Source organism: Gymnoscopelus microlampas, assembly GCF_963454915.1.
Source record: "Gymnoscopelus microlampas genome assembly, chromosome: 13".
NCBI lineage: Eukaryota > Metazoa > Chordata > Actinopteri > Myctophiformes > Myctophidae > Gymnoscopelus > Gymnoscopelus microlampas.
Genome location: NC_139950.1, coordinates 36504145 through 36520661, shown reverse-complemented (window position 1 = coordinate 36520661; position 16517 = coordinate 36504145). Strand labels below are relative to the sequence as shown.

Here is a 16517-nt window from a genome sequence, read left to right as displayed (position 1 = left end):
GCCAGATAATCAGAGAAAGTGTCTTTGATGTGAGAGCGTGATTGTTACGTTGTCGGGGGATCTTAGGACTTGTGCTTGGTATTAGTTTGTTACAGAGACCCTGGCTATAACTGTAGTGCCTTAACCTGTCCCAGTCCTTATAAGGAGCTGTGCTGTGTCTCCTGCTCCTCCTGACACATACAGACTTGTGAGAAGAGCAAAACAAGATGAATTCCTGTCTGACTCAGGAGCATCAATATGTCTGGATTCACACAGCAGCATTCTGTTTCCAACAGGGTTGAAATTGTTAATTGTGCTGCAGAGCTCACACGTCCATGTTATTCTAACATGAGCCAACTGCCGCAGTTGGAAAATAGGCTACGTTTGTCCTAGGCCAGTGTTATTAGACAGCTAAAGAAAGCTACATGTGAAAAATGTGAAAAGCACTGTGGATATGACATGGAAAAAATAAGAGGAAAAAAATACAAATGAATAATTATGATAATAATAATAATAATTTAATCCTATTATATTAAAATTGGCTAATGGGAGTGCGGGGCGGCGGGCGGGCGGACCTCTGACACCATTATGACTCAGCCATAAACAAACCATGGCCACGTCACTATGACAACAAACCATAAACAAACCATGAAGCAGCTCTATATATGGGCACAAAAGGGGGCATGTCCATATATGGGTGTATATTGATGACATCAGGAATCTCCATATATGGGCATAAAAGGGACAAGGACTGACAGATACAGAGATCTCCATATATGGGCATGAAAGAGACAATCTAAAAAAATCTGTATGAGAACTCAATAAATACCTAGATGAATCAAGTAAGCAATCAGATTTATTTTTTTAAATAGTCAATAGATGGCCTGGGCTGGCTGGCCAATCAGGGGGGGCAAGTGCCCCCCCCCCCCCATTTTATTTCATTCAAAATAAGTGAATTTTCATCTATGCATTTAATTTGTATTGTTATTGGTGAGGGCAGGAGAGGTACAGTGCAGTCTTTTACATATCACAATTGTTTTAAACGTTTTGTAAGCCCTGTCTCGGGGAGCGAGATTTGGGGTGTGAGCTTCAGATGACGCATTGATTGAACGTGACAAACGGCAATTGGGAGGAGCTTACGGATCCCGATAATCACAAAATCTAAAGTGTCCTTGAGTGATAGGCAGGGCTTCATGAGACGTTTGTGCCGGGCTTTGCGTGATATTTGTATCAGGCTCTTCTGTGACGTTCGTGCCGGGCTTTGCGTGACGTTCGTGCGATATGCAAATAGCAGACCTCCAAGCTCACAACGGTCAACATCCGTACATCCGTAGAAAAAATACTTCCGTGACCCAGGGGATAACGGAGTGACATCAGGACTTCGATACTCTATAGTAAACAGGCCAGTGTAGGACTCAAGTCCTACATAGTACAGTAGCTAAGCGGGAAGATTAGCTTTTTAAGCGGGGCGGGACACTTCAAAAGAAGCAGAAAAAAACCTAAGAATAATATCGAACGAAACAAAATAACAGATTTTCAACTGATAACTCCAACACAATCTTCCAGACACTTATGAGGTCTGTAAAATGTAGCCTGGGATCAACCTTTTTTGTTTTTCAGATCCGATCTAGACCGGTTATATCCCACGGCAGAACCCACGGCGGAAACCAGAGCACCGGCGCACCTCCAAAATGATTCCCCTTGTTTAAAATTTGCATAATCGTTTAGTTTCGTATAATAATCATTTGGTATATCTGTCTTTTATTCTAACTCATAGTGCGACTAGCAAGGCTAAAGTAATTGATTTGCATTATGTGGGGGGGGAACAAAAATAATGCGGCGCCAACCGTAACCCACAACCGGAAACCATTTCCCCCCCAATTTCTTTCTAGACTGGATCATACGGATCAGTTTTAGAATGAAAACCAGGCTTTCCTCCGTGTGGGAAGCCTGGTGACGCGAGGTAAGGATAAATGTATTGACAAAATGCACATGCGCAGACCCTTACCCATGTAATTAGTAACATAATTGAACACTTTTGTACTTAATGCTATTCTATTAATTAAGGGATGTAAATATAAGTGAGTCCTTTGCTCAAGGGACATGTCTTTCCAAAGGAATTCCTTTTAAAGTGTTACAGTGCTTAAAGCACAGTCAGCGCTGATGTCACACTATGGGGATTACATAAAGTTTCTGTTTGGAGTTTGATCATTTCTTTCCCTTCAGGAGAATGTGCAGTTGACATCAGCCTCAGATTAGAGATGGGACTTGCTGCTGTCAGAGTGACTGTCTCTTTAAAAAAACACAGAGCACCTGGCAGAGTGTCAGCTTAATGTACCTGCCCAGGCATGCAGTCTATCCTTGAAGCCTCTCTCCTCTCCTCTCCTCTCCTCTCCTCTCCTCTCCTCTCCTCCTCCCCTCTCCTTATCCGCTCTTCCCTTCACGCTGCCTGCAACATCCATGGACTCGACAATAAAGGAGTGCAGACTTGAGCCTAGAAATCTGGAAGCAGCAGAAGTTTTATTTACAGTTCAGGCTCGGCTCCAAGAGCCGGGACAAAGTAAATCACAAACTTGTTTATCATACCTGGCTGATGAGAGATGTGATGGGAGTGGTGCACGTGGCTCAGTGATAAGCTACAGTGTGTGTGTGTGTGTGTGTGTGTGTGTGTGTGTGTGTGTGTGTGTGTGTGTGTGTGTGTGTGTGTGTGTGTGTGTGTGTGTGTGTGTGTGTGTGTGTGTGGGGTGGGGGGGGGCTTTATATGTTTGTACTTGCCTACTTGGATAATGGCAGGTGTGGGTGGGCAGGTATCAAGTAGGGCTGTCACGATTACAAATGTATGTTGATGTTGATGATTAATTGTCACACAAATAATTGCGATAAAAACTTAATTTCTGTTGCCTTATTGGCCCTTTCAGGGCAGATATGACAAATAACTTAAATATACAAAGAAATTACAGATTTTCTTTTTTAACTAGCAGAAATAGCTGATCTACAAGTTGTAAGCTTGTAGATCAGCTATTTCAGCTATTTCTGGAAAATGTATGAACAACATTTTTCAACATGGAAACTGTTGTGACAGCTATGCAAAATAATTGCGATTATCCTCCTATAATTCCACAAACCTCTGGTGAGACCAAAATTGTTCTGCCCAGTTCTCCTCAGTGGCTGGAGCTATTGATCTGGAATTGCACACAGCCATTGACCATTACCATGTGCACGGAACTGCGAAGCCCGTTTTTGATTTCACCAAATCTCAGCTGTTTATTAGTGTTTTTGTGTAAAGGAATATCGGCGTGGTTACGGGGCTGCCCAGCTATGGGACGAACTACCTCCCGGGTTGCCAGATCATGTGCGCATATCCCCCCACGGATGCGTCGACCGGGTATGGACTAGTCTCAAATAATTGCGATTAGGCGATTATGTAATAATTGTGACAGGCCTAGTATCAAGCCCATAAAGAAGATTGATATTGTTTTGATATTGATGAGTCATACAGTACAGTGTGGAAGCGATGCTGGTCAGCACTGTTGTAAGTTGTAACTTTGAATGATAATTTTGGAGCGTGTGCAAAGATTTTCCTTAAAACGGTATGGAAAGGGGCTTAGCCAATCGACAGTAGGGTGGAGGGGAGGGGGGGGGGGGGGGGTCACTTTAATTGCTACCATTTTCAGGCAGTTTAAAAACAATGTGTCCATTGAGAGTAGGAATCGGAACAAATTTGGAGAAATAAAGGCATCATGAGGGGAGGGATGAGGGAAAAAACACACCCAGGGTTTTTTCTTTTTCTTTAGGCAGGCTTAGCCTGATTTACAAGCAGTGGGAGCTCCATTTTTCACCACATTCCTTCTGGGCTGTGATCCTGCCTAGTCAGCGCTGAGGGCTGGAGGACTCCAGGCCTGACTGGTGGTTTTGGGGCTGCCACACTACCCCCCCCCCCCCCCCCTCCCCAATCCACAGTCACCAACCCAGACAGCCCCCTAACCATCTCCATCTAAATCTCTGTCTTCAAATTGCTCTCTCTCTCTCTCACTCTCACTCTCACTCTCACTCTCTCTATGTCTCTGATTTTGCCATTTACCTGTCAGTCAGTCTGTCTATCTTATCTGTCTTGCTGGCTGGATTATTTTCCCCTTGCATTGCTACCCAAGCTCTTCTCTAAATCTACATCTAGCTATCTCCTAGCTATTGCTCTCTTTTCCTTGCATTACAACCTCCCTCGCTTCTCCCTCCCATCTTCTCTCTCTCCCTTCCATCTTCTCCATCTTTCATGGCCCTGTCGCTAGATGAGCATCTGGAGGAGAAGAGGGACACAGGCCACAGTTTACTGTCTCGTTGGCATACTGTCTGCGTCTCTTGTCAGATACAGGCCTCTGTATCAGCTCCTCACTGATAAGGCCAGAACACTTTTTTAATTAACTCACTGTCGCTGGCAGTTTTTCTCTCTCTCTCTGTCTGTCTATTTTATTCTTTGCCCCCCCCCCCCCCACATTGCCTTGTCATTTATTGTTTGGGGAGTACATTTTAGTGTTGTTTTTCCATACCTCATCAGTTTGCGTCAAAAGCCCGGCTCCTCTGACATATTCTGTCCCAGGTGTTTGTAACTGCTGTCCAAGTGCTGAGAGCTTCCTGGCCGCTGCTCCTGGCTGCCTTATTAACCACTTTAAACCTGGCGTCCCTATTTTGGGCATGTCATTATAGGCTATAAACTTTTCAAAAAGGTACAACAAAAAATGTTGCAAAAGAAATTCTAAACAAAAGAAATCAACATTTGCAAAAATAGCAAATCTACAAGCGCACACAAGACGTTGCGAGCCTGTAGATTGGCTATGTTCACTATTCGTCGCACCACGAAGAATATGGGGCTTAAGTGGTTAAAGATGGCTATGGCTACTACTGTGACTGACACAAATGAACTGGCTCATTTGTGTCAGCTGTGGTCCAGACAATATCACAGCATCTACGGTTGGTTTAAGCTAAATTTAATGTTTTTATTGTGTGTATCGTGTGTGGGTGGGGCGGGGGTGGGGGGCTAATGGTTCATGTCATGATGGGTGGTAAGCTGGGTGGGGAGCTCAACTCATTTTCAGCATTTATATAATATCCCTGCAAATATGAGCCATGTCTTTGAGGAAGTCACTGACTGGGAATGACGCGGGTTATTTCCTCGTCGGCTCAGGGGCCAATTCCATTAGCGTCTTAATTCCTCAGATAACCAGCTCGATTTGGTGATGAGGTGAAGAGGGCCACAGAGGAGGGGATCCCGTTCCTTTCCTTGTGTTGACTTTGGGCAGAGGGGGTGTGATTGTGTGCGTGGTGATGTGCAAGAAACTTGATTAATGAGCGTTAGACTTTAATGATAGCACTTTCAGGGCTCTCACCGGGCCCGGCGGACAGAAGTCAGGTGTTTTGGTCAGTCAGTCCCATAATTGGAAGCATATGAAAGTTCAGTCAGGGGAGTGTGTGTGCGTGTGTGCGTGTGTGCGTGTGTGCGTGCGTGTGTGCGTGTGTGCGTGTGTGCGTGTGTGCGTGTGTGCGTGTGTGCGTGTGTGTGTGTGTGTGTGTGTGTGTGTGTGTGTGTGAGCAGTACGTACTGTTGTGGGGCTTCCGTGACCCCGACAATGCCCTCAATAAGCGGTGGTGCCAGATATTGGACTGACACCACTCGTGCAATTCTTTATGGGCTCTCTGGCTCCCTTCTATGCAGGCCAGGCTGCGGGCGCATGATCATCTGGTGGACAATAAAAACTCTGTGTGGAGAGAATAGTGAAGAAGGAAATGAGGAAAGAGAGAGAGAAAGAGAGAGAATGAGAGACAGAGAGGAACTGAGCAGTCGGTTGCCAGGTTGGGAGCGTGCTAGGGAGTTTATTAGCTGTGCAGGCCCAGCCTTATAAGGAGCCCGGGATGGCTGGAGTCGACTGCTCCTCTGGTAACTGTCATTTCTTCCCTGTCAGTTTTCATTAGCCGAGAATTGACGTGCTTTTTTTTCTCCCCTCCCTCTCTTTTCATTTTCGAAACGTATAATTACTTTTTCTTTTTTTTTTTCTTGTCGCCCCTATACCTGGCAAGCGCACAGGGTGTTTGTAGGGATGGGGGATGGGGGGTGTCGGGTAGTGCGAAGCGTGGCCCCTACGTATTTTGCTCTCTCAACCGAACCCCTCCCTAATTGCATGCCTCCTTGCATACCTACCTTGCAGTGGTGTATGTATATGGCGGCTGGTGGATTGTGGGGGTGGGGGGAGGGGGAGGGGGGGTTGAGGGGTTCTCAGATTCCCTCGTTCAGTGCCTACAGTAAACACTGTGAGCCCGGCTCTCTGCTGAGTCTAGGGTTGCATGGTCTGGGCCAACCTGCCCCACTGCTCTAACCACTAAGTGGGATTTTTTTGTGTGAAGCGCCAGGCAGACGGTGATTCTTAAAATCTCATTAGGCACCCTGGGGCCCTGCACTGAGCCGCTGCCCACTGTTAAAAAAAAATACATCCCCCCCAGTGTTAAATTGACTCAGAGAGTCTGCAAAATTTGACCAAATGGACCCGTGAGGGTGTCTATTTGGTCCCATTTGTACACTCTCTGAGTTCCAGACGTGTAAGAGTCCCATTTGGACCCATTTGTACACCCACAGGGTTAAATAAACACTGAGGCTTGTATAGTGCAGGGTGCTGGGCTCGCACAGCGCAGTGAACCACTTCAACCCCAGTATCCGTATTGTGGGGAAAGCTTTCGCTGAAAACGGCCGATCGACTGCTATTTTCAGCGAAAGCTTTCCCCACAATAACAGAAAAATGAAAATAAACTAGTATGAAGCCCTGAGGGACTCTCCAGGGTCTTCCAGAGCTGAAGGCACGCTCCGCTGTGCTCGCTCACACGCACCCATTCTCACGTGCACACTGTTGTGCACCCTCCCGTCCCCGTCCCCATCATGCTTTGTTCTTCTTGCTATACTAGTTCTCTGCAGCTTCGTTTTTAATCTTGTATGTACAGTTTCTTTCATGCACTCTACCTTACTCACTCACTCACTCACTAACTCACACACCCACGGCACGCACGCACATTTACACAGACAGACACGCACATGTGCGAGCGTACATACTGTACGTCCCCTCAAACCTTTGGAGGCTGAAGTAAAGGAAGTGACTCAGCTTGTTGTCAGTTTTGATGTTTACTGCTGGTGTGTGTGTGTGTGTGTGTGTGTGTGTGTGTGTGTGTGTGTGTGTGTGTGTGTGTGCGTGTGTGCGTGTTCGTGCGTGTGCGTGTCTGCGTCTGTGTCTGTGGGGCTGGATGGGTGGGTGGTTCAAGTTGTGTGTACTGAAGTGAGCAAAAAGAGAGTGACATAAGAAAATCAGACAGGAAGAGAAAGGGATGTGGTGTGTGTGTGTGTGTGTGTGTGTGTGTGTGTGTGTGTGTGTGTGTGTGTGTGTGTGTGTGTGTGTGTGTGTGTGTGTGTGTGTGTGTGTGTGTGTGTGTGTGTGTGTGTGTGTGTGTGTGTGTGTGTGTGTGTGTGTGTGTGTGTGTGTGTGTGTGTGTGTGTGTGTGTGTGTGTGTGTCACCTCACAGCTGTGTGAGACCCAGTCCCTTTTACAGCCTGTTGTTGGGTCCGCAACAAAGGATACATATGGATTCCATAAGAGTGGAGCTGATCTCGAGTCTGCGGCTAATTAAACCATATGACACCTCACACAACAGTCAACCCAGTCTCCACTGAGTCATTCACTTTGCTTTTGACCTGGTCATACTGTGTAGTTTTGTAGAAGTCATCGCTTATGAAATGATTATAAGAATTAACCATTGGCTGGTAAAAGCAAGAAAATGTCCTCCTTCAACTGGTAACAGAGTTCCGATAGAAGACTAGTGGGTGGTTTCCAGGTGTATTATTGTGAGTAGGATTATATTAACAAACACAACAAAGTAACTTCCCTGGTATAACAAAGAAAAAGAAAAAGAAAGGAACCTTTTATGTCCAATACTGTTACTTTTCAGGAAATGGAAGAAATAAGCTTTATTCCAGTGGATCCAATGTAGTTATTATTTGGTCTTTTTTTGGTTAAATATTTATAAAAACCCACATACAGACTTAACCACTTTCAACCTGGCATTCCTATTTGGGGCATGTCGTTATAGCTGAAAAGTTCTGAAATATTAAGAAATATTTCAAAAACAGAGTTGTAACTTCTACCTTTGCATGACACTATCATACGACAAAGTGTAAAATAGGGCAATAATTCATGAAAAAAACATAGCAAGTGGAAATATGGAGATACAATGTGTCTGCCAGAAGGCGACGATGTGCTACTTTATACAAAGGGTATACTACTTTATCCAGAATGTAGATTTATTTTATGTGGCTATCTACATCTGGCCACAACAGCTAGCCACAAACCCTGAGTCAGCCCTAGCACTTGCATTTTTCAGATGACTTTGTATCTGTGGGGTGTTTTTACGCTCAAAGTATTCATGTTAAAAGACCGTTGATGTGGTGTTCCAGATCCCTTCCCCATCTGGCCATCACAGCTACACTGTACCACTCAGCGTCTGATTCAGCCACTGTCCTGACAGTAAACCACACAGCAAATCCAATCTCATGACGCTTATCGTCTCTCACGTCTTCAGTGATTCGTCACTGTCGCGCTTGAAACCTTGTATGTACAGTACTACTTTTGCACGAAATGGGAAAAAAAACTGTGTTCCAGTGCATCCAGTGCAGTTATTATTTAGTTGAATTCATTTTGTTTGAAACTGGCGTCCCTATTTTAGGCATGTTTTGTAGCAACAATAGCCCCTCTACAAGCTCACCAAATGTCGCATTTTGCTCTACACTCTCATACTATAAAGTAGTGCATTCATTTATGAAAAGACAAACATAGAATATTGAAATATGGACATACAAGGCTTCTACCCACAGTGACAGAATTTAATATATTTTTTTTACACTTCTTTGATTTTCCCTTCCAAAGTGACTGTGTGTGTGTGTGTGTGTGTGTGTGTGTGTGTGTGTGTGTGTGTGTGTGTGTGTGTGACTCAGATAAGATCAGAGCGTTTTAACAGTTCTTTGAAACTGTGGCATTTTCCTTTCCTTCCGCTGTCAGATCTCTCACCGCTCTCATGGCCTCAGTAGCATGTCGTCTGACCACAACAAGATGACTGTGTAACCACTGTGGCTGAGGAGCAGTTCTTTGGTGGTAACGGGTGGTAATGGATGACTCTTAATGAGCTGCACTCTGAGAGAAGGGAGGGGCTTGTGGTCATCACACCCAAACCCAGAGATCAGCCTTTAAAATCGTCACCCGATGAACACCCAGGTGCCGGTGCCATCGTGGATTCCGGTTAGACGTTGTCAGTCATTACAGCGATATGACACATCATGGCCAACAAGCGCGGCTGTCATTTAGCACGAGGTGCTTATTCATTCATCATGTCAAGTATTGTGGTATCTTTGGCGGTAAGGCTAACCGATGCTGTTGTTTTTGAAGGGTTTCCCCTTGATAACGACTGTTTGTTTCACTGATTATGATCTGCTTTAGACAGAAACGCAAAGTAAACGAGTTAGAATTGAATGAGACCACATTGTACTGAATACTGATGTGACTTATCTCAGACATATTTACTTCAGACACATTGTGAGCTAGTAGTCTGTGTGTGCGTGTGTGTGTGTGTGGGGGGGGTGTGTGTGTGTGTGTGTGTGTGTGTTCGTGCGTGCGTGCGTGCGTGCGTGTGTGTGTGTAGCTTAGAAATGCATACGCACTAAGACTTTTCTTCTGAGAGGAAGAAGTACAGTATAGAGAGGATGGAGAGTAGAAGATAGACAAGGCAAGTGAGAGAGACCCAACAAGCAACTGAGAGAGATACAGCATGTGTGCATTTGTGTGTGTGTGTGTGTGTGTGTGTGTGTGTGTGTGTGTGTGTGTGTGTGTGTGTGTGTGTGTGTGTGTGTGTGTGTGTGTGTGTGTGTGTGTGTGTGTGTGTGTGTGTGTGTGTGTGTGTGTGTGTGTGTGTGTGTGTGTGTGTGCGTGCGTGCGTGTGAGAGGGAGAGAGGGGAGAGAGAGACATTTCCAAAGTTTGAGCGGAGGAGCTTTGAGCCACAGATGGAATCAGAGATGGGGATGTGGGGTTTCTGAACTGTGTTATTGTCACCATAATGACAGGGTTTGGGAGAAACAGATTTATTACCTCTGTCGTTATGTGTCACCACTGCAAATCCTAAAAAACCCAGTCCTCTGCTGGAGGAGGAAACTCTAAACGAAACAACTCTTTGGGGTTTAGCCGCCGTAGTGGTCGGGGTGCTCTGCATGCCAGGCCCAGTGCCCAAATGAAAGGATAATGCCTCCTTGTTGCACGATAGCTGGAGGTGAAATTCATTTATTCTCCCTCTTTACTTTTGATGCATAAATGGCTTGAATTCAATGCACATAATTGTTATTAAATGAACAATACTTTCCTTTTGGCTCTTACCACAGCTTTCCTTTTAATTCCCGCATGTAGCGTACCATAAAATTACCTGCACATGTTGGAAGCAGCGCACATTACACCTCCCGGGAATTTCTCTGGCCTGTTCATCCTTGTTCGATGTGCTCTCCAGCAACGTGTAATAGAGCGGCGAAAGTGGCTGATTACTACTTTTCTCTCACGCTCCGTTGAGCAATTGACTCACGGCTCGTTGAGGAGAGGAGATTCCCTATAGCGCTTGTCCGACGGGGGGGCAGACTCAGCCAGCTGAGTCCGCCGCGGCTTCCCCCATCAGTATAGCAGCAACTCTCAGTGGCGCACAGGGTGTGTGTGTCTGTGTGTTGGGGGGGGGGAGGGGGGGGGGAGGACTGGCAGCGTCAGTAGTAGCATCCCCCCAGGCAGAAGTTCGCTCATGTCTGGACGCCATTGGGAGGCTGTAGGAGCACTGCAGGCAGAAGGCTCCCACTGCGCGGGCCTTTCCAAGTTACACACATGGATGAATTATTATTAGTGAATGCACTTATGCACACACACACACACACACACACACACACACACACACACACACACACACACACACACACACACACACACACACACACACACACACACACACCCACACACACACACAAACACGAGTGCAGACGGTGTGACAGACAGACATTCATGCATATGCACCAGCCATAAACATACACACACACACACACACACCTCTATACATGCAAATACTTGTGTCGTCAGTGCAGGTGTCGGTGCAAACACAGACACACAGATGACTCATACAGATGCACGCATAAACTCTGAGCGTGCGCGCACACACACACACACACACACACACACACACACACACACACACACACACACACACACACACACACACACACACACACACACACACACACACACACACACACACACACACACACACAAACAAGCACCACACCACAGACTCCACTCCCCCCCCCCCTTTTCCTCCCCTGCCGTCTGTGTCTGCTGGCCGGCTGCAGACCGGACTGACAGCTTGATTCATGCCACCAACCCACACGCCATTGACACATATTTCAAATACACTGGAGGGATTCGCTTCCCTCAGCTCTTTTCCAGAGTGCGCCTTAGCAAAAAAAAGAAAGAAAGAAAGAAAAACCTTCACCACACCGCCTTAAAGCTGGTACTTGAAACTGAAAAGACTGCTATATATATATATAAGTCTATACTATACATATATACTATGTGTGTTATATACAGTATGGGCGTTTCCTACGTTTAAATTTGGTGTGCCTAATGAGTGTGGGGAGCTAGAGTGAGCGTGTGCAAGACGTGTGGAGACTAGCTGGTGCTCTGAAGGAAATACTTCTGTGGGTGAATAATCCTTGGGTGGCTGACAGCACTTAGAGAGAGACAGGACATACTGACGGACGGACTCAAATGTATATACGGTACACACAAGAGAGCACAATGTGATGCTAAGGGTCAGAACCCATTAAGACCTGAGGCCGATTTTAACAAATGCCTTCTAAACCAGTAGTTCTCACACTTTCAAGATTCTTTTCCAAAAATGTTCAAGCTACACAAGGAGCTTAGCTTGTTCATCTGCCCCTACTGTGGGCAAATTCTAAAGATGTTTCCAAAATGCTACGTTTTCTTTTTTGTATTTTTTTACGTCCCATCATGCCGTGTTTTGAGCTTGTAGATCGGCAAATTTTGCTATCCACCGACATGCTGTATATACTGTAGGGCTTAAGTGTACATTAAGCGCACATTGACTGTGTCGGATCCACGCCCTCAAGTATGATGTAAGAATAAAATGGCTGCCGTGTGAATATAGTCAGTGTCTTGTTGTCATAACAGAAAGTAAAAAAAAAAGAGAAGCAAAACAGGTGGAAGGCTAGAGTCTCGCCTCGGTCTCGCTCAATTTCTTCCTTGCTCACTTTCCACTGTCCAAAGACGCACTCTGAAGCACCCTGAAAATCCCAGTGTTTACATTTTGCAGAGTGTATCATTACCTCCTTCATTGACTAGTGCAGCTGTCACGGGGCTAATGCTTTGTCATCATGTGGGCCAGCGCCTCAGAATGAACGGCCTTATCTTGGACCGGAGGAGCGTTTTTTTTTATTATAAACGGACCCGCGGTGTCACGGCTAGGATGGAAAACAAACCCTCCAAATGAATACATGAATACATTACATTACCAGGCTGCTCAATTAAACGAAGGTTTGCTGAGGAATTATGCAGTCTCCGGGCATAATGGATCATTTGCTGCCCGTGCCACGCTGATGAATATTGATGGTGAGGGAGTCGGGCGACGGGGTTTGGGCAGCGGGCTGAATGTGTAATGGTGTGGAAAACCCGGGGAAGACGACTATAGGCTGATCAGGCGAACAGTGCGTGATATACTAGGATAGCTGTGTTTCTTGAACAAAACTTGCACGGATCCATCGTTAGTAATTTGAAGTTGTGGGCTTCATTTGCAGCCCTGGCAAAGCACAGCAGACCTTTTCCTCAAGGAGGTCCCTGGAATGAGGAGATGAGAACAAAAGAAAAATCAATCTAGTGGAAGAAAGAAAACTGTATTGGAAATGGAAAGACTTGGGCAAAATGTCAAACAAAGCAAGAGGCTGTTTTATCTGTATGGGAATTACTTTCTTCGGCATTTAAAGCTGTGTGTGTGTGTGTGTGTGTGTGTGTGTGTGTGTGTGGGTGTGTGTGTGTGTGTGTGTGTGTGCGTGTGCGTGCGCGCGTGTGTGTGTGTGCGTGCGCGTGCGCGTACATGTGCGTGCTGTGTGTGTTAGTTACAAGGGGCTGCCAAAAGGCTGAGGGAAATGCCAATAGTACAGTCTCTGAAAAAGGTGTGTGTGTGTGTGTAGGATGTGTGAGTAAGTGAGAGAGAGAGCGATCTAGAGTGTGTGTGAGAGATGATATAACATATAAAAGACAGAGATATGACCAGTGTATCATGTAACATGTAACGTATGGCAGACAGACTGGTCTTTCTCAACAGTTTGTTCTTTTGACTGTTCATTGTAGCTAGAGTTTAGTGAAAGGTTAGCTTGCAAATTAAATGGGTTTAACGAAGGCGAACCATCTGCAAACACGGCAGCAGTCGGTTCATATTGCATCAGACATATTACCAAGTATAATTCACGGTATCACACCATTTCCTTGTCATGGTATAATTCACAGTATCGTGTTGTTCTCCTTTCCATGACACTGCGGTGTCTCCTGTCTTATGTTTGCGTGGTGCAAATCACATAATTGCCCAATTACTGTACCTGTGTTCTGACAGACAAAGAAGAGAGAGACATTAGCATACCTTAACTGTGTGTGTGTGTGTGTGTGTGTGTGTGTGTGTGTGTGTGTGTGTGTGTGTGTGTGTGTGTGTGTGTGTGTCTGTGTGTCTGTGTGCGTGCGCGTGTGCGCGTGCAATTCGCGCATGCATGCATGTGGCATGTGTTTACTTTGCATACTTTTTTCCTTCTAATAAATCATCACATTCACTGACTAGAGGGTAGCTTGGGGGCAGATTGTTCTCTTTCTTAGTGCCTGCAATGCTATCTATCATTCATTGTATTTTCTTTTCAGTGGTGTGCCATTTGCCCTGCATAAATGGAGGCAAGTGCAGTGCCAGGGACAAGTGTCAATGTCCGCCCAACTTTACCGGAAAGTTCTGCCAGATGCCCATTCAGAATGGACACCATCAGCAGCAGACATCAGGCAGCTACAGCCAATCCCATGTCCACTCCACACACACACTGCCGTTGACCTACAGCAATGGACAGAACCCTGGTAAGACCCAATCAATAAAAGTAATCAATCAATCAATCAAGTAAATAATGTGGGAGTGTACATTTGGGGCTGGGGTGGTTGAAGGTTTATAGAAGTGGACGTATGAGTGAGGTTTGAATTCCCAGCTCAGCTGGACAATCTGGGTAGGTGAAATTATAATTAATATATCTTACATGCTGTAACAGGTGTCAATTACTGACTAATGATAATGATTGTAATGGTACAGTCTTAGGTTAATAGGAAGTAGGCATGTTGTGAGTTACTGTGAGTTGAATTAGCCATAAGCTACCTCTGTCATTGTACTTTGTGAAATCCAGTCCCATTACCATGAAATGAAGCATTGCCTAGTTAGTTCATGCACAACACGGGAGTCATACAGTATGCCACAGCTGTCAGCCTGCTGATTGAATAAGTGTTTCTAATCAGCTACGCATTTCTACACACCAATCACAGCCCATTCTCGCATCAAGGCGACCCATTTGAATTTTGCTCCCTCCCACACTTTGATCCATGCTACTCCAGAGCTGCCTCATGTGCTGTTGCTGGCAAAGCTTTGCCTTCGCCACCTGAGCCTCCACCCTTCTAGGTCAGAGTCAAAGGCATGGCTCAAAGGTTAAACTCTAACTCAATGTATTGCAATTCAATTTATTGCTTTGAGCCCGCCGTTGCATGTACAGTATACCCATTCTGCATCGTGCTCCCTGTTTTAGTTTAGTGTGCAGCTTGAAAATTCAGGGAGCATCTAACAGCGAAGCCATCAGCGCCAGTATATTCCATTAATTGTAATAAATGGTTAAATCTATGACTAGAGTGTTCCTGACTGAATACCCATGTTGAGGGCTTTTATTAAAGGTGATAGTTTCATTAGCCCTACCTTTCCCATTTGCTGTTCTCCTCCAGTGAAGTTTAGCCCCAACATCGTCAACATACACGTCAAGCATCCCCCAGAAGCCTCGGTTCAGATCCACCAAGTTTCTCAACTGGACAACAACAACCACAACAGAGGGCACCAGCCAGGCTCCTCTTCCTCTTCCAGCTACAGCTACCACCATGTGGAAAGCAGCCAGAAGATCCAGCACCAGGGCCACAACATCGTCTACCCCAGCCAGCATGGCTACCAGGTGCCCCAGTACCAGCCTGTCACCTCCAAGAGCCAGCTGGGCCGCTGCTTCCAGGAGACTACCGGAAGTCAGGTAAACTGACCAGAAGCACCGCAAACAGAAAACACGTTTCCTTTTTTTCCCTGTCTAAAAATGTTCTCTGTGATCTAGTGATTATGCGAAATAATTGCGATTAGCTCAAATTATTGCGATCAGGCAATTATGTAATAATTGTGACAGGCCTACCCAGTACTAAAAGGAAAGGCATGAATATAATCTAACTAGATTTACTTGAATGTAACACTTAAAGTGACCGAGTATGCTTACTTCTTTAATGCGTCATAGAGAGACAGGAAACTGAGGTCAGAGAGCATGGGAGACGTGAGACATGATGGGAGTTGCGCTAACTGTCCGTGCACTACCTGGCACCCCACAGTGATCAATAATCTTTAATGGTAACACCACCGAAAAAGGGGAAACAAGGCAACTTCTGTAGGGGTGTGCATAGTTACCCCTTTCTTTTGAGGTGTCTGGTCGTGAGTTGCATCCCAAGTCTGTTTTGGTGTTTTCAGCACCCTCTGGTGTACAACTTTGCAGACAGAGTGACATGCAGTACACATAACGAAATCAACGGACGGACAGACAGACAGACACACAGACAGACACACACACAGACAAACAGACTCATTAGAAATGTTTAAACTAAATTAGGGTAACCATTATCGTTCGGGTAGAATCGTTGGTCAGAGAGATGTTTTTTTGGTCAGTCTGACGAGTATGAGGCTATTTTATTCAGGATTCTACCCTCATCTAAAATGACAGTCGCTGACAGTGCCATCATCCATTTAAATCAATCCAACTGGAGACATTTCGGTACATCTCGTCCCTCTAATCGGCTTATACCAAGAAAGTACGGATCTTATCTGAATAACTTCTATACATCCCAGGTTATTAGCTATACTGGTGTGTTGTTCACTTATCTGCTTCAGATCACTGTTCAATTTGGTTTGCATTCTGCAGTCAAATTGGTGTTGTAAAGATAAGAGACTTATCAGTGGGATGGATGGAGAGGGAGAAAGATGTATGTTCTTATCTCTGTGCCCATCTGTTTCACACTGGATGAGGTGCGTGTACGTGTGCATGTGACTGTGTGTGTGTGTGTGTGTGTTTGTGTGTGTGTGTGTGTGTGTGTGTGTGTGTGTGTGTGTGTCATGT

The 16517-nt window shown here is 45.5% G+C and overlaps 1 protein-coding gene across 4 annotated transcripts in view; it reads left to right on the top strand.

Moving 5' to 3' along the window:
• The window catches only part of ltbp1 (latent transforming growth factor beta binding protein 1), a 146140-nt gene that overhangs the window by 44887 nt on the left and 84736 nt on the right, over positions 1 to 16517 (top strand). For all 4 annotated transcript variants that reach the window (XM_084075325.1, XM_084075324.1, XM_084075326.1 and 1 more), the window contains exons 6-7: positions 13999 to 14202; positions 15103 to 15395. In XM_084075325.1, the coding sequence (XP_083931451.1) occupies positions 13999 to 14202; positions 15103 to 15395 (497 nt within the window). The remainder of the gene's footprint in view (positions 1 to 13998; positions 14203 to 15102; positions 15396 to 16517) is intronic.